At 41.9% G+C, this 23,504-nt stretch overlaps 1 protein-coding gene across 2 annotated transcripts in view; it reads right to left on the bottom strand.

Annotated features, from left to right (window-relative positions):
* The window catches only part of ets1 (ETS proto-oncogene 1, transcription factor), a 105,070-nt gene extending 100,835 nt beyond the window's left edge, over nt 1-4,235 (bottom strand). For both annotated transcript variants that reach the window (XM_043676925.2, XM_043676927.2), the window contains exons 1-2: nt 4,109-4,235; nt 3,011-3,092 (exon numbers count right to left, since the gene is read on the bottom strand). In XM_043676925.2, the coding sequence (XP_043532860.1) occupies nt 3,011-3,079 (69 nt within the window). In that variant the 5' untranslated portion in view covers nt 3,080-3,092; nt 4,109-4,235. The remainder of the gene's footprint in view (nt 1-3,010; nt 3,093-4,108) is intronic.
* Nucleotides 4,236-23,504: the final 19,269 nt, after the last annotated feature.

Genomic DNA, 23,504 nt, shown 5'->3' with positions numbered 1-23,504 from the left:
CAGTCCAGCCAACTGAGCAAACTGACACCCCAACTCCTCACTCCACACCCCACCCACAGGTTGGTGATTAAGAGGGTGCTTCAATAGGAAGAGGCTATTTCAGCCATTACTTTAAAGATATAAATAAGAAACACAGCAAACATCCAGGTTGAGAAGTGGGTGGTTAGGTGTAGTTGGGGGAAGGATGCAGGTGTGGAGAGGCCTCTCTGAACAGTAGTGTTTGGCTGTAGACCCCACCACTGTAGACATATGGCCCTGTAGACAGCCTGACTCGCCACTAATTGTTCAAGTGTCCCTGTCATAATGAGGAATTGGAGATCAACTGGAAAATCTCATCTACATTCATTACTTACTCTTAACTGGGCATATAATTAGCCTATCCACCTGGCTGGGGAACTGGGACACTCGACCAGTTTTGTATGTTTCCAGCCACATTACCCTTTATTTCCAGCCTTGGCATAGCCTTAACTTCCAGCCCATAGTTTTACACAGTCGCACGTTTACTTCTAAAGAATTGTACTTCTCGTACTCTTTATCAGGTGACATTCTGAGACCAGCAGAGACAACGCAGAGTGCAACGAAACAAACAATGCATATTTGTAGATTTTTTTAAAAATCAAACTGTTCAACTAAGCAGACATGATTTGGAGATGACGGTGTTGGACTGGGGTGTGCAAAGTCAAAAATCACACAACACCAGGTTATAGTCCAACAGGTTTAATTGGAAGCACACTAGCTTTCGGAGCATCACCTGATGAAGGAGCGTCACTCCGAAAGCTAGTGTGCTTCCAATTAAACCTGTTGGACTATAACCTGGTGTTGTGTGATTTTCAACGAAGTAGATGTTTGGTTTGCCATATGTCTGAAGCAAATGGGACCTGAACCAAGGCCTTCTTGGCTCAGAGGCGGGGTCACTACAACTTTGCTGCAAGACCCATAAAAGGTTAAACAGCTCTGGGTGGGAACAATTCTCCTTTCTAGATCTTTTTCATCAACCTGTTCAGGCAGAGTAGGTAGGACGTGAATCTGGGCCTTCTGGCTCAGAAATGGAGACACTACGACTGCACAATAAGAGCCCTGAGCTTGCATTTATACATCTCTAATGTAGAAAGTTGTGAACAGTCTGATTCAGCATGGAATTCTAATGCAGCAGCTGATGAACAAAGTTGGCTGAAGACAATGGCTTTGGTCTTCTCAATATTCAGCTGGAGGAAATTGTGGCTCATCCAAGATCGGACATAAGCGAAATGGAACTTTAGGGGGTGTTTGACTACACAAATTGATGCAGAACTCTGAAAGAAATCGCCACCCAAGATTGGTGAATACTCCTTACCTTCAGTACACACAGTGCTCTATACGTGTGTCAATTGCTGAACATGCCAACAGCCTTCAGGGGAATAAAGAGCTAAAGCATTAGCAGTGGTGAAGGAAATATGCTTTGGTGCTTAAGTGCATAAATCTCAATAGGTTCAGAGCTGATGCGATGAGAAAAATCAGAGACAAACATATAGGATTATGTCAAGGGAAATTAGAGATGCGCCAGGGATGAAAAGTTTGATTTGGTTTGCAAAGTGAAGGGGAGGAAGCAGCAGAGGTAACTGAATAGTCTCTATCTTAGTAAGAAAAAAAATCTTTGAACTTCCTATATTTACTGTTAAAGTTGAGGGTAGAACTGATGAGGATAGATGTTTAAGAACAGAAATTGCTGAAAAAGCTCAGCAGATCTGGCAGCATCCGCGAAGAGTAATCAGAGTTAACATTTCAGGTCCAGTGATGTTTCTCGGAAAGGTTCTGAGGAAGCCTCACCAGACCTGAAACATTAACTCTGATTTCTCTTCCCAGATGCTGCCAGATCTGCTGAGCTTTTCTAACAATTTCTGTTTTCATTTCTGATTTACAGCATTCACAGTTCTTTCGGCTTTTACTTAGATGTTTAAGAAGTTTAGTAATGAAGAGAGATGTTTTGTTAAAAACAAAAGACAGGGTTAGAGGTTTATCTCATCTCCAAGATGAATTTATGATATTTTTGAAGGAACTGTCACCTTGAATAGTTCCATGTCATCTATCCAGCTCAAGTAATGCACAGACAAGCATTTGTGCATTGGTGCACAAAACCTGTATCGTTTTGACCCGACCAAAGTGAAGTTGGAGGTAGCAGAACTGCTCTGCATGAGAGGCAGTAAACGTTTTATTGGGGAAAAGATCAAAGATGCAAAGGAGGGAGTGATTATAAATCAACAGTTCTTCTCAGTATCATAAGAAGGACCAGTAGTGACAGGGACTCTGTCCACAGTGGCCCAGAAACAGGCCAATGATTGCAGGGGATACTAAAGTCAGTCAGTTCAGAATGGTATGAGAGGTTAAGGAAGTGGGAGTAAAATTTTAAATATTAATTTCATGTGGAACTCTTCAAAGTCACTTTAAGAAATGTAATGGGGTGCCAAAGAACTAAAAAGAACTGACCACACATGCTCTGACCATTCAAAACCAACTTAAACAGGCAGTTAGATCTCTGCTTGAATATACTGGATACTTAAGAGGGATTCTTCCCAATATGACAAGTAGCACAATTCTGTCACAGAATAATAAAACATTTGTAGAACAAGAGCAAAATAATTTAATTTCTAAATCTGTGTTTCTTTCTTATACTGATGGTTATTAAGTAATCAAATTCAGTAGATATTTTGAAAATGGCAACACATAAGTCATTTTCTTTCTCCTTTAACACAGCATAACAGCTGAAAACATCAAGTTTCCTTCTCTGCTGTGTTTTAATTTTCAGTGTTTCCCTTTTGCCAGCACAGTCTCATAATCTTGTTGGCAAATTCTAAGCTCTTCTCATTAGAAGGATAGTTACCGGGTGAGTGAGGGTGGTGGGGAATGCCAGGCCTTTTAAAGGGTGAATAATGCTGCATTTTTCTTATACGTCTGCCTAGGTTGTGTGATTTTACAATTTCCTGACACATTCAAGGCTCGATGATCAGGATGCTTGGCTTTCCGCACAACCTACCATTAGGCCCCTATAAGGTGGAGAGTAGGAGCTGCAGCTTCCAGCCATTGCTTCAGGGTAATAATTCATCCTCAAGATCTGCCTAGAACCACAAGAAACAAAAGCCTGTTAAATGTTTGATCATCTGACAGTCCCCTGGGAAGAGAAACACCAACCTCATTCACTCCCATTCCATGGTTTGTATGCTTTACATGGATTTTTATTAACGTACACATAAATATTGAACATATCATGAACATTTTTATCAAAATTAAACATAAAGTAAGACAGGTCATCTATACAATGCTTTCTGGAAGAGTTTTGCTAACATTACTGATAGTAATATTGAATACTGTGAAACAATGGGGAGAAATGTCATCAAAGTGACCACAATAATAAAAAGCAGGGGTTAATATGAGGTGGATTCACGGATCGACCCAGTGAAGTGAATGGTGAAGGTCCTGAAGAAGGGCTTATGCCCGAAACGTCGATTCTCCTGTTCCCTGGATGCTGCCTGACCTGCTGCGCTGTTCCAGCAACACATTTTCAGTATTGACAGATTGCCCTGTTATATTACATAATTTTGTACACAATGGCTCATGCTGTTGTGCACGGTAATGAAAACTGATTATTTTCTGTTGAGCAGTCACGGATGCAATAAATTAAGAGATATTTGTTCCAATTGACTTGGATAGTTCGTATCTGATTACTGACACACGTTCTTAAAACAGTTATTGATACTTCACTGGCTATTGAGAGGCACAGATTCATTAAGAACGTTGTGCAGGGAATTGAGGGACTGTGCACATTCCCTGGGAAGTGTTCTGTGCTGGCTGAGGGTTGTGACATTGATTGATCCAGTCCGGGATCGATGTTAACAGCATACTGCTTGAATCATGTGTACACGGAGTCGACAGACCCCAGAATCCCACACATTCTCCTCTGCACTCAACTCAGGGAAGAAAGATTACATCTGAGTCTTTTTTTTCCACAAACGAATTCTTGTGAGTTCTGGTTCGTGACCTTTCCCCCTCAACAACCTTCAAACTGGAGTGAGAGAGATTTCAGACATTTGAAAGTTAAACCCGTCAGTGATAAGTTCGGGACACAGTTACTCACTAACTCGGTGTAGGGGCGAAGCGGCTCCTCGGCGGTTATTGGAGTCCTGATCCCAGTCCAACTCTCACACCTTCCCAGCACTGCGTGCTCTCCACTGAAACGCCAATCCTCAATCCCTCAGGGCTGCAGTGGCAGGGACTGCGAGTGGACTCCACCTATTTAACAGACCAGGATAATTTACATCACGTCCTACCGGATCCCAACCTTCCTGAAACAGGAATTGCGAGAGGTCGCACGGGGCTGGTCCGGTTACAATTTATTCTCGCACAGCCGCAAAAATCACTGCTCAAGAGAGATTTAGAGACTGGGATGGCTGTCCTTCATTTGGACAATTCGAAACGTTGCTCTTTGAGATACTCAGGACATACAAGAGCCCCTTACCCACCAGCGACTGGGCTCTGTGTCGGGACAGCAAACAGGGACAAGTGACCAGGGAATCATTGACCAGAGACACAGTGACCAGGACACAGTGACCAGACACATAGTGACCAGATACACAGTGACCAGAGACACAGTGACAAGGATACAGTGACCAGGATACAGTGACCAGAGACTCTGACCAGAGACAAAGTGACCAGGACTCAGTGACCAGGGAATCATTGACCAGAGACTCTGACCAGCGAAATAGTGACCAGGATACAGTGACCAGAGACTCTGACCAGTGAAACAGTGACCAGAATACAGTGACCAGAGACCCTGACCAGGGACACAATGACCATGACACAATGACCATTGACAATGACCAGGAGATTGAAACCAGGGACACAGACCAGGATACAGTGACCACAGACACAGTGACCAGGGATAATTACCAGGACACAGTTATCTGGGTACAATGACCAGGATATAATGACCAGGGGCACTGACCAGAACACAGTGATCCATATACAATGACCTGGAGATAAAGACTAGGGGCACTGACAAGGACGCAATGATCCTGATACAATGACCAGGGACACTGTGATCCAGATACAATGACCGGGATATAATGACCAGGAGCACTGACCAGGATACAGTGATCCGGATACAATGACCAGGGATACTGACCAGGATACAGTGATCCGGATACAATGACCAAGATATAATGACCAGAGATACTGACCAGGGCACAGTGATCCAGATACAATGACCATGAGATAATGACCAGGGATACTGACCAGGACACAGTGATCCAGATACAATGACCATGAGATAATGACCAGAGAATTGACCAGGATCTGGTACAATGACCAGGAGATAATGACCAGGGGCACTGACCAGGATACAGTGATCCTGATTCAATGACCAGGGATACTGACCAGGACCCAGTGATCCGGATACAATGACCAGGGATACTGACCAGGACACAGTGATCCGGATACAATGACCAGGGCTACTGACCAGAACATAGTGATCCAGATACAATGACCAGGAAACAGTGGCCAAGGACACTCTGATCACACCAACCAGAAAGACATTGAGTCTCGATACAGTAACCAGAGAGTCAGTGACCAGAGAGACTGTGACCAGGGATACAAGAATCATACAATGCTTGGGAAAACAAAATACAGTGACCAGAGCAAGAGTTACCAGGGACATTGATCAGAGACACAATGTTAAAGTTATGACAGGTATCGATTTTGTGGAAAGGAAGAAGTTTTCTCCTTGAAGGAGGGATCAGTGACCAGGGGCATTGAATTAAGGTTTAGTGGGGATAAATTAGGTGGTTTAGAGGAGATGTTCGAAATTTGTTTTTATCCAGATGGAGGGCAAGAGAGGCAGAAGCCCTCATAACATTTAGGAAGTATTTAGGTTTGCACTCATGATGCCAAGGCATACACAGCATTGAACCAAGTATTGGAAAATAAGACTAGAGCAGTTAGGTGGCTTTTTATTTAACCAGCAGAGAATCAATGGACTGAAGGACTTTTTTCTGTGGTGTCAAACTCTATAATTCGATGACTCTATTAGCCAGGATACATTGATGAAAAGAAAGAATTACATTTATACAGCACCTTTCACAACATTCCAAAGCACTGTACAGCCGTTGAGGTGTGGTTACTATAGCAATGGAGGAAATTCAGCTGCCAATTTGCTCACAAGTTCCCACAAATAGCAATGAGATAATATCGGCAAACTGCCATTGAGAGGGTATACCGAATGCAGAGTCCATTTAATATCTCCACGTTATAGTCAGGTGCTTTTGGAGAATTCTTCAATATATATGTTAGCATTTGTAAACAACTGTCAAAGCTGAGTCAATCTTTCACCTTATTCGGACTGTGATAAGATTACTGCCTCTTCACCTCCCTGAAGTCAGTATTCCTGAAAACACAAATGTCTACTCCCTTTTAAAGATCCAGAATATAATTCTTCTGGTTCTGCAACTCTCGGTAAGGCTGCTTACAGAAAATTGGCAGTGAATGTGCACAAGGAAGGAAAACAGATAATTTAGATTTAAGGAAATAGATAAAAGGAAAGGTTGAGTTTTTATAGTACCTTAAGGTCCTCAGGATGTCCTAAATTTAGAGTCAATTAACAACAACTTACATGGTTCACACAATGAACTGTATCAACGAGTTTCACAGGAGTGTTGTAACCAAAATTAGAAATCAAGTCGCATGAGCACATCAATAGGGACGAAGGTCAGAAGCAAAGTCAAAAAAGTAGGGTTTAAGGAGCATCTTAAAGGAATGGAGAGTCAGAGAGACTTAGGGAATGAATTTCAGAACTTAAGGCTGAAGTAGCTCATGGCCATCAATAGTGGAACAATTAAAGTTGGAGTTGGTCAAGAAGCCAGAATTTGAAGAGTGCAAATATTCTACAACATTATGGGGTTGGAAATGATTATAGAAATAGGAAGGGGCCAGTCCTGGAAGAATATGAACAAAAAGAGATGAGAATTTTTAAATCAGTGTGTGGCTTGACTGGAAGCCAAGACATGAACAGTTGGTAAACATGAGTTGGGGCAAGTAAGGATGCAGACAGCATGGTTTTGGCTGACCTCAAGTTTACAGAAAATAGAATTTGGGAAGTCAGCCAAGTGTGCACTGGAATAGTCAAATCCAAAGGTCAGAAAGGCATGAATATGGAGATGAGCTGAGCCAGGAACAGAGGCAGAAAATGCTACAGAGATGGACATAGGTATCTCGTTGATGGTTATTGTATGTGGCTGTGCTTTCAGATGATACCACCAAGGGGCAGCATGTTGATGAAAAATAGGAAGTGTCAAAGATAAATCCTTGGGGGACCAGTAGTAAGTTGCAGAGATGGAAGAAAAATCATAGCAAGTGATGGTATTAAAGGGAATCCAAAATTCGTCTCTAGGTATATACATAGGAAAAGGTTAGTAAGTGGAGGCGTACAGCAAATAAGAACTTACACATGGAGGAAGAGGACAGACGCGAAGTGTTAAACGAGTATTTGGCATTCTTTTTTGTCAAAAAGGAAGTCTTTGACTATAATCCCAATGTCATTGTTACAAAGGAGCATGTCAGATGCTGGGTGCATCAACAATTAGGAGGAAGTATTAATTAAAACTGGTTAGACTTAAAGTTTTTAGGTTATCATAGCTGTATCAGTTGCTTCCCAGGATACTGAGGGAAATAAGATTGGAAATTGTAGAGATACTGACAATAATTTTCCTTACCTTTAAGAATGGTGCCAAATGGAGAATTCCAAATATTATACTTTTCTTCAAAAAGGATTCAATGATTACAGTAGAGACAGTTTAACTGTAGCAGTGATTCTGGATAAAAGTCAATCAGATAAATGTAGTTTAATTAGAGAAAGCCAACATTGATCTGTTAAAAGCAAATTTTGTTTAACTAATCTTGATGGAGATTTTTTAAAAGAGGTAACAGAAAGTGTTGAGCAGGATTATGTGGTTGATGTGGTGTAATGGACTTCCAGAATGTTTTTAATAAGTTAAAGCCCATGGAATAAAAGAAAAAAGTGGGAGAATGGATACAATTTTGGCCACAAGATAGTGCTTAATAATTGAATTGCATTTTGATGGAAACAATTGTTAAACAATAGTCTGAGTTCAGACTGCAGAAAGATCAACCAATGCTTTTCAAGTCTATATTAAACAAATAAACTTTGGTGAACAGTCAACAAAGTCAATATTTCAAGATAAAACAAACTTTGGAAGTATTGTGAAGTATAATTTGTTTACAAAGACTTTGCATTTAAGAGTTAGATTATTTTTGAGGAGAGAGATATGATATCAGAACTGAAGGAGAGCAAATTCGATCCCAAAGAGACTGAACCAATAATAATAGCATCTGAACCAGGAGGGAAAGTTGATAAGTAAGCTCATGAGAATAAGGTTAAGGGAGCAGAAGGTGGGTCTCAAGGGCAAGGTATTTTTTGACAGGACATGGGAAGACAGGACATAGAAGGGAAACCAGTGAACCATTTCAAGGTTTGGGTGGGCCAATTTGAGGAAATGTTTGACCCAGTGAAGAATGGAACGGAGTTGTGGAACCCAACGATTAATTATAACCTTCAGTCCAGGAAGGGGAGGCGATGGCTTAGTGTTGTTATTGCAAGTCTAGTAAACCAGAGACCCAGGCAGGATGGCAGAATTTGAATTCAGTATCAATTCTGAAATTAAGAGTTTTACAAAGACTATGAAACCTGTCTGGTTCACGAATGTCATGATCTGGTTTGGTCTGACCTACACATGACCCCAGACTCACCAATGTAGTTAGGTCTCTGGGCAGTTAGGGTGGGTAATAAAATTCTGGCCTACCCAACGATGCCAGCACAGGAACAGGCCCTTCGGCTCACAATGTTGTGGCGAACATGACTCCAAATTAAACGAATCCCTTCTGCCTGCCCTTGATCCATATTCATCCACTCCTTTTATCTTCATGTCCTTATCTGAAAGTTCCATAAAAACCCCAATTGTATCTGCCTCCAGCATTACCCCTGGCAGTGTCTTTCATACTCATCACCCTCTCTGTTTAAAAAAACATGCTCCCTAGTATGAGATATTCCTATTCTAGGAAAGAGATTCTGACCATCAATCCTATCCATGCATTTCATAATTTGATAAACTTCTACAAAATCTTCCCTCAGCCTCCACTGTTCCAGAGAAAACAACTTGAGTTTTTCTAGCATCTCCCTATAGCTCATACCCTCTAATCCAAGCAGCATCCTGGTAAACCTCTTCTGCACCCTCTCCAAAGCCTCCACTTCCTTTCTGTAATGTGCCAAACAGAATTGAATGCAATACTCTCAAACAATAGCAAAAGCATAAGTTGCCAGAAAAGCTCAACAGGTCTGGCAGCATCTGTGAATAGAAATCAAAGTTAATGTTTCAGGTCTGGTGACCCTTCCTCATAATACTGTCAGTGTGGCCTAACCAAAATCTTATAAAGCTACAACATGAAATCGGACACTTGTATTTTACCACCCTATCCACTTGAATGACCACTTTGAGGGAACTATGGACTTGAATATCAAGATCCCTCTATACGTCAATGCTGTTTGGGACCCTCCCATTTTCCTTGACATTTGATTTTCTAAAGGGCTGCACATCACACTTACTCTGATTAAACTCCATCTGTCATTTCTGCACCCATATCTGCAACTGATTGAGATCCAGCTATATCCTTTGACAACCTTCTGAACTTTATCTACAACTCCATCAATCATTGTACCATCTGCAAACTTACTAACCCAGATATCTACATTTTCATCCAAGTCATCAAGGATAATCCAGATAATTATAGACCAGTGAGCCTGACATCAGTGGAAGAGAAGCTTCTGAGGGATAGGATCTATTTATATTTGGAAGAAAATGGACTTATCAATGATAGGCAGCATGGTGTTGTGCAGGGAAGGTCAACTTAATAGAATAGAATAAGAAGTGACAAAGCTGATTGATGAGGGAAGGGATGTAGATATTATATATATTGACTTTAGTCAGGCGTTTGATATGGTTCCTCATGGTAGGCTGATGGAGAATGTGAAGTCACATGGGATCCAAGGTATGCTAGCTAGATATGTGGATGACTGGGCAACAGGAGACAGAGAGTAGAAGTGGAAGGAAGTTTCTCAAAACAAAGAACTGTGACCAGTGGTGTTCCAAAGGGATCTGTGCTGGGACCACTGTTGTTTGTGATATACATAAATGATCTGGAGGAAAGTATAACTGATCTGATTAGCAAGTTTGCAGATGACACTAAGATTGGTGAAGTAGCAGATAATGAAGGGGACTCTCAGAGAATGTAGCAGAATACAAATAGACTGGCTTGTTGGGCCAAGAAAAGGCAGATGGAGTTCAATCCAGGCAAATGTGAGGTGATGTAATTTGGAAGATCCATTTCTCAAGCGAACTATGTGGTAAATGGAAAAGCCCTGGGGAAAACTGATGTACAGAGAGATCTGGGTGTTCAGGTCTATTATACCCTGAAGGTGACAATGCAGGTTGATAGAATGGTCAAGGAGGCATATGGCATGCTTTCCTTCATAGGGCGGGGTATTGAGTACAAGAGTTGACAGCTCACGTTACAGTTGTAAAAGCCTTTGGTTCGGTCACATTTGGAATACTTCATATAGTTCTGGTCGCCACATTACAAGAAGGTTGCAGATGCTTTGGAGAGGGTGCACAGGTGTTTCACCAGGACATTGCCTGGGATGGAGGGTGCTAGATATGAAGAGAGGTTGAGTAGATTAGGATTACTTTCATTAGAAATGTGGAGGTTGAGGGGGACCTGATTGAGGTCTACAAAATCATGAGAGGTAGATAGTAAGAAGCTTTTTCTAAGCGTGGGGGACTCAATTACTAGGGGTCATAAGTTCAAGGTGCGAAGGGAAAAGTTTAAAGGAAATATGCATGGAAAGGATGGTGTGTGTGCCTGGAACGCGTTGCCAGTGAAGTGGTAGAGGCAGGAACAATAGCATCATTTAAGATGTATCTAGACAGAAATATGAATGGGCAGGGAGCAGAAGGATATAGATCCTGAGAAAATAGGGAGACAAGTTTAGATAGAGGATCTAGATCGGTGGAGGCTTGGAGATCCAAAGGGCCTGTTCCTGTGCGGTAATTTTCTTTGTTCTTCATGTATATCACAAACAACAAAGGACCCAGTACGGAACCCAGCATAACGCCATCAGTCACAGATCTTCAGCCAGAAGAACACTCTTCCACAACTACCCTCTGTAATCTATGGGCAAGCCAATTCTGAATCCACGTGGCCAAGTTACTGTGGTTCCCATGCACCTTAATCAGCTGGATAATACTACCATGAGGGACCTTGTCAAAAGCCTGACTAAAATCCATGTAGACGACATCCACTGATCTATTCTCATTAATCATTTTTGTCACCTCCTTGAAAAGTTCAATCAAACTAGTAATACACTATTTGCCCTATGCAAAGCCATGCTGACTGCCCCTAACTGGACCATGCTTTTCCAAAATGCATAAATCCTATTCCTAAGAATTCCCTTCAATAGCTTCCCGACCACTGATGTGAGACTCACTAGTCTATAGTTTCCTGGATTATCCCTATTTCCCTTCTTGAACAGAGGAATAACATTTGCTGCTTGCCGGTCTTCTAGCACCTCTCCAGTGGCTAGTGAGAAAGATCTTGGTCAAGGCCACAGCAATGTCCTCTCTTTTGCTTCTCTCATTAATTTGAGGTAGATACCATCGGGTCCTGGAGACTTATCCACCTTAATGCTTTTCATGAGACCCGACACTACTCCTTTCTTGATCTCAAAGTGCCTTAGCATATTAGCGTTCTCTACACAAATTTCACTCTCCTCCATATCCTTCTCCTGGGTGAATACCAATGTAAACCATTTAGGATCTCGGTCACATCCTCTGTCTCCAAGCACAACTTCTGTCCTTGAGTGGTCCTATCTTCTCCCTCGTCATGGACAGGAGTTTCAGAGATGCTGTCACTCTGGTAACTGATTCTGATTGAGGCAGTACTAATGTCAAGGAATATTCATGTGTAAACAGAGGGAGATTTGGTGATGGGATTCCAACCTCTGTGGAGTTATTTCAATGGCAATGGAAAGAAAGAACATTACTGAAGTAATTCGCTCACAACAGTCATATTTGAGTTAGGGTAAACATTTCTACTTCATGCCTTTGTTTGTGAAGCTTGACTCATTCAACACTAATGGCGAGGACTGGGCCCAGTATGTGGAAAGAATCGGCAATGATATTGTGACAGATGAAATGCCGCAAGTAATTCTCCTGACATCCCATGGAGTTGCAGCTTTTTTTATTATTCGAGCCTAACTTTCCCTGAGATTCCAGATACTAAAACCTTTCAAGAATTGATGGACATAGTTAAAGAATATTATGACCCTAAGCCTCCTTTAATTCTGAGATGCTAACATTTTTATTTAGCAATTCAAGAACCAGGAGAATCTGAACTGGGATTTTTGTCTAGCTCATGACAACTGTGACCTTGTTTTAACCCTTAATGAGGCACTTATATACGGTCTGGTCTGTGGAATTAATGATGTAACCGTGTATAAAAAGCCCAACTGGACTTCAAACAGGCACTACAACTGTCTTTATCATTGGAAAATACAGCAAGTGGAGCATATGAGTTGCAGAGTATTCCAATGGAAGTGGACATCCTCACCAATTTGACTGAACTTGGGGAACACCACTTGAGTGCAGATAATGTCATAGCCCCATTCAGGACATAACCTGAACAGAGGGATCCTATATCAGCCCACAACAAAATCCCAAAACAAAGCCAAACCTTGGCCATTCTTCAGGATCTAGGCTGGTAAATCACTGTAGTTGCTGCTAGAATGCAGACTTGAGACAGCAAAAGTCTGGACCTAAACTGAGTAAGATAACTCATTGGCTAGTATGTAGGAGGGTATCCAGGAAAGTTTGGCACACTTAAGTTGCTTAGCAACATCAAAGCAGAACCAATTAAGATAAACATCTGGTTAAATGGTCATCCGGTTCTAGTGGAGTTCGGTATTGCCACAGTCATATCAGTGATCACAGAACCAGTTTTTAATAAAATTTGCTGAGACCTCTAGCCCTTAACTTTGTGTAAGACCTTGGCAAGGCAGAGAAGCTATACTGGGGAACATTTGCAGACTAGGTGTACAACTCAGGTTCCATTCTCTTTAGATTCCTTAGAGTGTGGAAACAGGCCTTTCAGATGTCCATACCAACCCTCTGAAGAATAGCCCACCCAAACGCATTTCCCTCTGACTAATGCACCTGACACTATGGGCAATTTAGCATGGCCAATCTACCTAACCCGCACTGGACTGTGGGAGGAAACCAGAGCACCCAGAGGAAACCCACAGAGACACGGGGAGAATGTGCAAACTCCACACAGACTGTGGACTGAGGCTGGAATCGAACCTGGGTCCCTGGCACTGTGAGGCAGCAGTGCTAACCACTGAGCCACCGTACTGCCCACCTCTTATGAAAAACAGCTGTTTCAATTACCAGTGATTCCGGTAAAAGGCTTGGGCCAAAGTTCATGGGGAGAAATTGGTTGTGAGAGATTTACCTAGTTTGGCTCAACATTTTTCAATTAGAAAATGGTTGCCTGAGTGATACCCAGAAGTCTTCCAGGACAGTCAGAGGAGCCAAGGCCATCTTGCATGTTGACCACAAAGCAATTCCAGGATTTGACAAAGGTAAAGGCAGAAATCAGAAGGTTGGAAGTGAAGGAATCATCAAATCAGTCCAATTTTCGAAATGGGCAGTATCGGTCATACCAATTTTGAACTGGTTGGTTCACCTTTGGGGGATTTCAAACTACTTTTTGATGGTGGATAAATGGCCATTACTTGCATAGAGGATTTATCTGCAGAAAAAGCCAGGGAGTTGTCCTTCGCAAAGTTGGATATAAGCCGTGCATACTTGCAGTTGTGTTTAGACGAGGATTCCCAGAAGTATGCAACAATTAATACCCTTAAGGATTTGTGCCAATATACAAGAAACCATTTTGAGTATCATCAACTTGTTCAATTTTTCAATGGATAATAGAGACCATTTTGCAGGGACTACCTCAGATCGCCATTTACCTATGTGATGTCCTAATATCAAGGAAAACTAATAAAGAACACTTATAACGAATGTAGATATATACTGAAGTGTTTTTCCAAGGCAGACATTTACCTGAGAAGGAAAGAAATGTGTTCCAGGCCCCCAGGTGACCTACTTGGGCAACTGTGTCAACAAGACTGGTCACACTTGTTGGAAAATAAAATGATGGTGATCAAAGCAACTCCAGCTCCCATGGCTATACTGGAGCTAGACTGGTAAATTATTCTGGAAAGTTCATACATAACCTGGCATCCATCCTGGCATCTTGGCATCAACTCCTAAAAAAGGGTCAGCCTTGGAAATGGTCACATAGACAAGCCCCAGAACATAGAACACAGAGAGCATAGAACAATACAGCGCTGTACAGGACAATCTGCTCTTGATGTTGTGTTCACCCTTTTATCCTACTCTAAGATCAGACTAACTTACATGCCCTTCATTGTACTACCTTCCATGTTCTGATCCAAGAGTCGCTTAAATGTCCCTAATGTATCTGACTCGATGACCACCACTGGCAGTGCATTCCACACACCCATCACTCTCTGTGTAAAGAACCTATCTCTGACATCTCCCCTAAAACTTCCTCCAATTCCTCAGAATTATGCCCCCTTGTGATAGCCATTTCTGCCCTGGAAAAACGTCTCTGGCTATTCACTCTATTCATGGGCGGCACGGTGGCACAGTGGTTAGCACTGCTGCCTCACAGCGCCAGAGACCCAGGTTCAATTCCCGCCTCAGGCGACTGACTGTGTGGAGTTTGCACATTCTCCCTGTGTCTGCGTGGGTTTCCTCCGGGTGCTCTGGTTTCCTCCCACAGTCCAAAAATATGCAGGTCAGGTGAATTGGGCATGCTAAATTGCCCAGAGTGTTACGTGCAGGGGTAAATGTAGGGGAATGGGTCTGGGTGGGTGCGCTTCGGTGGATCGGTGTGGACTTGTTGGGCCGAAGGGCCTGTTTCCACACTGTAAGTAATCTATTCTATCTATGATTCTCAACATCTTGTACACCTTTATCAAGTCACCTCTCATCCTCCTTCATTCCAATGAGAAAAGCCCTAGCTCCCTCAACCTTTCCTCGTAAGACATACCCTCCAGGCAGCATCCTGTTAAATCTCTTCTGCACCCTCTCTAAAGCTTCCACATCTTTCCTGTAATGAGGTGACCAGAACTGAACACAATATTCCAAGTGTGGTCTAACCAGGGCTCTATAGAGCTGCAGCAAAACCTCGTGGCTCTTAAACTCAATCCCCTCACTAATGATAGCCACCATACCATAGGCCCTAGTTGTCAGTAGAGAAACAGCTTCATCCTCTGAGGTGTTGGTACAGTATGATCCCAAGAAGGATCTGGTATTGACATGTGATGCCTCCCTGTATGGCATCAAGATGTTATTGGGTCATAGGTGGCCCAATGCGGCGTAACTCTCAATAACATATGCATCCAGAACTTTGGCTAATGCAGTGTGTAAGTGCATTCAGATAAAAAATTAATGATTGGTGGTCATATTTGGAGTCAGAAAATTTTATGGATGAAAATTTGTTATAATCCCAGACTATAAACCCCCTACTTGGTCTGTTAAAAGACAACAAGACAGTGCTTCAGTGGGCTGTCATACAAAGTGCTTGTAATTATGTTAGAACACCGTGCGGAACGCCAAGAAGCACATGGAGGTGCATTGAGCTGCCTCCCATTAGCAGCTACACCACCGGTGGTACCCCAATGGAAGAGTCTGTAATGATATTAAACTTTCTGGACATGCTCTGAGTCACTGCTGACAATAACAGACTTTGATACATAAAGATCCGGTCCTGGCAAAACTAAAACAGCTGGTGGTGATGGGGGAAAGCAAAGAGCCATCAAAACTAGAATTGAAACCTTTTTGGACCTGGAGAGATCTGGTCACAGTAGATGACAGCATATTATTGCAAGGAGCAGAGTGATTGTCCCGAGTGTAGATTACTATCAACTACTGGCTGAATTGCACTTGGGCCATCTAGAGGTCTCCAAAATGAAGATATTGGTCAGAGTTACGCCTGGTGGCTTGGCTTGGATGCAGACATAGCTACATTGGTGGGGTAGTGCCCAGAGTGCCAACAAAGACAACAATTACTGCCAGCAACTCCCCCACATCCATGGAAAAGGCTGGCTAAACCTTAGATTTGGTTACACATGGACAATACAGGTCCTTTCATCGCCTCAATGTTCTTCATCATTGTAGATGCCCATCCAAGGAGGCTGGATGTGCATAACATCCATTTGCCAAATACAGGAATGATGATAGAAATACAGCATGTATCTTTTTCAGTAAATGGAGTCTGGAAGTGTTAGTCACAGGTAACAGGCCATCATTTACCAGCAAAGAATTTGGTTATTTCTTAAAGTCAAATGGGATTCAACATTTAAGGACAGCTCCATATCACACATCATCCAATGGCCTGGCAGAAAGAAAAGTCCAAACTCTGAAAGTGAGGTTGAAGAAACAGCCTACGACCTCATTAGATGCCAAGCTGTCATATTTGATTATAGGATCACCCCACATGCAACTACAGGAATAGAGCTGACAGAGTTGCTAATAGGTAGAAGACTGCGCACCAGCTTAAGTCTGATCTTGCCGGACCTGTGGGGGAGGGTAAAATGGCATCAAGGATGCCAATGTTGACACAAAACTTCCAATCAAGAGAGACAGTTTGGTACAAAGGACAAGGTTTGGTGCAAGATTCATGGAAATGGGCCAAGTCATGACCAGTGATGTATAAAGTTCAGGTAGATGCGACGGTCCTGAACAAGCACGTGGTCTACATGATGGACATTTTGGATCAAAAACAGAAGTTACTGGATAAGCTCAACAGGTCTAGCAGCATGTGAAGAGAAATCAGAGTAAATGGTTCGAGTCCGATGACCCTTCATTAGACATGATGGACATGATGGATGTTACTGTCTCAATGCCTTTGCCTCTGGAATAAGAGAGTGAATGTTTACCAAGGTATTCCTAGCACAAAAGATAAGCACCTAGAGATAAGTAGAGACAATCCTGGTAATTATAGACCAGTGAGCCATACTTCAGTTGTGGGCAAAGTGTTGGAAAAAGTTATAAAAGATAGGATTTATAATCATCTAGGAAGGAATAAATTGATTAGGGATAGTCAACATGGCTTTGTAAAGGGTAGGTCATACCTCACAACCTTATTGAGTTCTTTGAGAAGGTGACTGAACAGGTGGATGAAGGTAAAGTGGTTGATGTGATGTATGTGGATTTCAGTAAGACGTTTGATCAGGTTTCCCATGGTAGGCTATTGTACAAAATCCGAAGACATGGGATTGAGGGTGATTTAGTGGTTTGGATCAGAAATTGGCTAGCTGAAAGAAGACAGAGGGTGGTCGTTGAGGGGAAATGTTCATCTTGGAGTTCAGTTACTAGTGGTGTACCACAAGGGTCTGTTTTGGGGCTACTGCTGTTTGTCAATTTTATAAATGACCTAGTTGAGGACATAGAAGGATGGGTTAGTACATCTGGGGATGAATTTCAGGTTGGTAGAGTTGTGGATAGTGCTGAAGGATGTTGTGGGTTACAGAGGGACACAGATAAACTGCTGAGCTGGGCAGAGAGATGGCAAATGGAATTAAATGTGGAAAAGTGTGAGGTGATTCATTTTGGAAGGAGCAACAGGAATAAAGAGTACTGGGCTAATGGTAAGATTCTTGGTAGTGTAGATGGACAGAGAGATCTCAGTGTCCATGTACATAGATCCCTGAAAGTTGCCACCCAGATTCTTAGGGTTGTTAAGAAGGCATACAGTGTGTTAGCTTTTATTGGTAGAGGGGTTAAGTTTCAGAGCCATGAGGTCATGCTGCAGCTGTACAAAATTCTGGCACGGCTGTACTTGGATATTTGTGTTCAATTCTGGTTATAATATTATAGGAAGGATGTGGAAACTTTGGAAAGGGTTCAGAGGAGATTTACTAGGATGTTGCCTGGTATGGAGGGAAGGTCTTACGAGGAAAGGCTGATGGGCTTGAGGCTGTTTTCGTTAGAAGAAGGTTAAGAAGTGACTTAATTGAGACATATAAGATAATTAGAGGGGTTGGACAGTGAGAGCCTTTTTCCTCGGATGGTGGTGGCTAGCATGAAGGGACGTGGCTTTAAATTGAGGGATGATAGATATAGGACAGATGTCAGAGGTGGTTTGTTTACTCACAGAGTAGTAGAGGGGTGGAATGGCCTGCCTGCAACAGTAGTAGACTTGCCAATTTTAAGAACATTTAAATAGTCATTAGATAGACTTATGAATGAAAATGGAATAGTGTAGGTTAGATGGGCTTCAGATTAGTTTTACAGGTCAAGTTAACATTGAGGACCGAAGGGCCTGTACTGTGCTGTAATGTTCTATGTTCTATGTTCCTAAGCATTACACACTGCCCGTTTCAGACACCACATTGGATAAATCTGACCCAATGCTAGAATACCCCAGATGGCTCTCCAAGAAAAAGGACTAGCCTATGTCCTTGAACTCAGAGGGGAAGTGTTGTAATGATTGTAATGAGATCAGCTCGCTGGACTTCATAGAATGTGAGTTCCCTGACTGGGGTGTTAATCTGATTGAGTCAGGGAGTCCTGGCTGACATATAAAAAGGGGAGTGTCAGAGATGTCGTCATTCTGGTAGCTGACTCCAACTGGGGCAGTACTAAAGTCAAGAACTGTTTATGTGTACGTAAAGGTGATTTGGTGATAAATAATGGCCTCTGAGGAGTTCTTTTATTGTGCACATTCATAAATAAATGTTATAGAGACATTTAATATAAATATCCATTGTGCATAGTTATGTTAAAAAAAACATTCGTGTTCACTAACAAGAGGAGAGACTTTAACCCACATGATGGTAGTTGACGTTGGAATTGGAGGCAAGTGTCAAGGAGCATCTGAAGTGAAGCCCAAAGACAACATGGTGCTATGGATGGAACATAAGCACAACCTAGTGCTCTGATTACACAATGGGGAGAATAGCTGAAGAGAAGCTCAGTGATGACAGGACCCTGTGAATGCTGCCCCTCAATAACCACCTTGGCATTGAACCATGGAGAGAAGTGCAAAAGCTGAAAATGCATAGGAGAAAATCCAAAACAAAGTGTTTAGAAAGCAACAGGAAAACCTCATCAGCAACAGTGAATAAATAGTAGGGCATGTCAGAAACAGAACAGGAAACTGCACATGAGAGGTGACCCACATAATAGACTACAAAGCCGAAGGCCCACACAGCAATTGGAAAACCATAGGAAAGCAACAGCAGCATTCCAGTTACCATAGCACACATAGCAATTATAATGAAGATGGAAAAGGAACTAGCTCACCTAGAAGGTGTGTGGGGCCTTGACCAGGCCATATATTGCGTATAATAACATTGATGGTTTAGCAGATAGCATACTCCTTCAGGTGTTCATGCAAAGCCAGACACAGGCCATTGTTGTATTTGATCAATAGCTGTGACCATGCCACGCTTACCATATAAACCACAGCTACAGACACCTCAATACATGATAATGTATTAAAGCTTTCAACTCCTATTTCAGTTGAAGACAAATCCCTGTTATACATTGAGCAAAGTCTAATTAGAGAAAAGGAGATCCAGCCAAACCATCAATTCTTTATAAAAAAAAATTGTTACAGACTCATGAAAAATTGTCCATATGGTGCTCTGAAAGAATATTCTAATGACACCACATTGTAGTGGGTGTGCAGGATGAAACCTGATCAGAACCTTTACAGTCTAAAGAAGACCACACACTATCACAAATAATGTAGTTCACCAGATAGGCAGGATTTCAAATCAGAAAATATCTTTTATTCAAGGGAACAGACAGCTTTCCTGGGACCAGCCCTTTGGTTTGTCAGGGTCTACATTTTTAACCTTAGAGCTGCAAGCAGCAGCCATAAAGGGAAAATAGTTTGAGTCCTGCTATTGCTAATTGTCTATGCTATGCTGGGAAAGTTACACACACCGCAGTGCTTGGTGCTATGATCTCATATTTTCAAATGGTTCATTGAAGCACCAAGAAACAACAATAATGTTTCAAAGTAGATCACTTCAGAAGAATGGCAAGTAACTAATGAAAACCTATCCGGGGAAAAAATTTGCTTCAGAACAAATGGGATGATGCTAATATTCAGCATTTAAAAATTCTTGTGGTGCAGTGGTAGTGTCCCTACCTGTGAGCTAGGATACTTGGATTCAAGTCCCACTTGCTCCAGAGGTGTGTTGGCCAGCACGATGGCACAGTGAGTGGTTAGCACTGCTGCACAGCACCAGGGACCCGGGTTCAATTCCCGCCTCGGGCAACTGTCTGTGTGGAGCTTGCACACTCTCCCCGTGTCTGCGTAGATTTCCTCCAGGTGCTCCGGTTTCCTCCCACAGTCCAAAGATGTGCAGGTTAGGTGAATTGGCCATGCTAAATTGCTCGTAGTGTTAGGTGAAGGGGTAATGTAGGGGAATGGGTCTGGGTGGGTTGCTCTTCAGAGGGTCGGTGTGGACTTGTTGGGCCGAAGGGCCTGTTTCCACACTATAAATAATCTAAAAATCTATAACATGTTTGAACAGGTTGATTCGAAAATATCCGCATAAAGCCAACTGATGTCTGCAACTGAGCCTCATCAGCAGTCTGGGAAACATTCAAGTCTTTTTTTAGCAGAGGGACAGAGAATCACATTGTAGAGCCTCCATGGACACAGCACACCTTAATGAAGCTTAAAGTCAAGCATCAAAAGGACTTCAAACAGATTGAAATCAAACAAGGATTGGGGCAGTTTTTAGCCCAGGTGTTAGCAGTCAGACCTTGCAATAAGGCCTCAGAATCTGGAAAGAAAAGTTTACAGAAAGTTTCCAAATTATCCTGTGTATAGATAACCAATGTTTTCATGCAAGTGACAAATGCAAATGGAGGAAACGGTTTTTCTTTTTATAGAAAAGTCCAGGGCTGCAGGATCACTGTGAGTCAATTGCTGAATTTAGATGCTCGTAGAGAAGTAAGCCTGAGAGATAACAATGATCTTTTGACTAAAGATTTAGAAATACTTGAGGCTTAAAACATAGAATCACAGGAGGTGAGGAGTTACATTTTCATGATTAAATGTTAATAGTTTTAAAGGGTACTGTAAAAGTTCCTGGGGAGGAGATGGAGAGAGGAAATAAAAGTTTAATTTCAGGAATTACAGCAAACATTTATTAACAACCATCAATGGAACTGGGACTACGCCAGTTGATCAAATATTCCAGTTAATGAAGAGATTCACATCATCAATGTTAAGCCAGACACTATACAAAAGAAATGTAATGTGGGTGTATACAAATCACTGCTATACTTTATTTACACCATAAATCACTTAAATAATAATACAACTTCATCTTAAATAAAACTTACTGACTGAGAGCCTTCTCAACTGACTCCCCGGACAATCTAGAGGTTGTGATGATACAGTAAAGTTCTGGCATTTCATGTATACAATTTTTGCCGGTTTATGGAGGTTGCCAGTTCATAAGATTCCAGTTAGAACAAAGTTTTTGCTGTACAAGAATCTGCATATTTTGTGGAAACTGAAATGGGAGTATAATTGCTATCATTAGAATATCAGGTAAAGTTTTGCAACTTAGAAATCAAGTGTTGAACTGTGCCACACAATGTTGCTTTTTGAAGAATTAGAAGGAAGAATGAGAGATTGAATGGCATCAAGAATCTTTGAATTTAAGGAAATTTTGCCTGGCATCAGACCTTTGGTTGGTTTCGATACAGAACATTAAAATGCAGCAGAGAGAGAAAAACATCCAGAACCTGGAAACAGAAAGTATCCATCTCTCTCTCTCTCTCTCTCTCTTTGTGGGGAAAAGACAAAATTTCAAAGAAAGAGTTCATACAACAAATGATCTAGGTTCGGCTGATCAAGCATTGAATCAAAACATAACCGTCACCCTCCAGCCAACAGTGGATCCTCATTGCGAAAATTAAAAGAACTGTGAGAAAAATAACTTTCTATCTTATGGCTTGGAATTTAAGCTCAGAATTTTGTTCACTTGTCAGTCCTCACTCTCCATGAGGGATAGAGGCAAAGACATCCCATGGATATTGAAAAAACACAGATAACATGGATACATGCAAAGCCCTGAGCTGATACCTTCAAGATGCGGAAATGTTGGTGTTGGACTGGGGTGGAACAAAGTTAAAAATCAAATAAACCTGCTGGACTATAACCTGGTGTTGTGTAATTTTTAACTTGATACATTCAGTGCACACTCAATGAAACAGGAGATTGAGAGGAAGATGGCAACAAGGAAGAGGTAAGAGATTGTGATTCACTTCAGGCACGGTGCAGGCAAGAGGGACCAAATGGCCTACTTGTGTGTCATAGCAATTCAGTGACTCTGTGACTGGAAGCTTGTGTTGCTTTTGTAAGGAGCAATCTTACTGGGAGCTGTGATATCTTTCTCTTTAACTTCTTATAAGTTTCTGCATAGGGAGCCAAAGCATCTTTAAATATCCCTTTTGACTTGATTGCTATGCTAGGCTGCCAGACCTTTTGAATGGCATTGTGAGAGCAATTTTGCACTTCTACACTTTGGGACTGATCTTGTAACCTATTAAGAGGATCTCACAAGTATGTGGATGGACACATTAAAAAAACAAATCAGCAGATAAGAAGGGAAAGGTGTATCCATTTTCCACAGTGCATGTGGTAAATTGTTTATCATTTGCCTGTTGTAACCATGGTTAAGTGTTTGTGTTTGGGCGTTTGAAGGAGTACAGCTTAAGTTGCATAAATTAGAAATCCCTATCTGTTACCAATCTTGTTAAAATTAAGTGCCTTACAATAAATGGAGGCATTTTCTGTGACTCAAGCAACCAGGTTGGGTTTACTTTCATCCTTGGGAACAGTCAGTCAGGCAAATTGATCATATTGGTGATTGCATTTCCGTGTTTTGCGATAGCTTGTGGAACAGACAGGTTCAATCCTCGGAGCACGCTTCTAGTCGACCAACTTGGAAAGGTGCTTGTTTTATCTGGTTCATTTAGAGGCAAGTCTATTAAGAACAAGCTGAGTTGAAGGAAAGCCTGCTATAGGTTACCATTGATCAGAATCAGATCTAGGCTCGGCCATTCATCTACTATGGCTGCAACAGCAGGTGAAAGTCTGGGAATCCTGTAGCGAGTAATTCACCTCCTGGTTTCCCAAAGCCTGCTCACCATCAACAAGGTTCATATCAGGAATACGAGGGAATATTCAAGGGAGGTGTCATGGCATTATTATTGTGTAATACGATGCGTTATTATTATTGGGTTGTTAATCTAGAGATGCATGTAATGTTCTGGGTGGCTGCG

Source organism: Chiloscyllium plagiosum, unplaced genomic scaffold (assembly GCF_037043375.1).
Source record: "Chiloscyllium plagiosum isolate Xiang-an unplaced genomic scaffold, Cpla_swu_hap1 HiC_scaffold_29, whole genome shotgun sequence".
NCBI lineage: Eukaryota > Metazoa > Chordata > Chondrichthyes > Orectolobiformes > Hemiscylliidae > Chiloscyllium > Chiloscyllium plagiosum.
The sequence above is the reverse complement of the archived record's forward strand: the minus strand, read 5'-3'. Positions and strand labels throughout refer to the sequence as shown.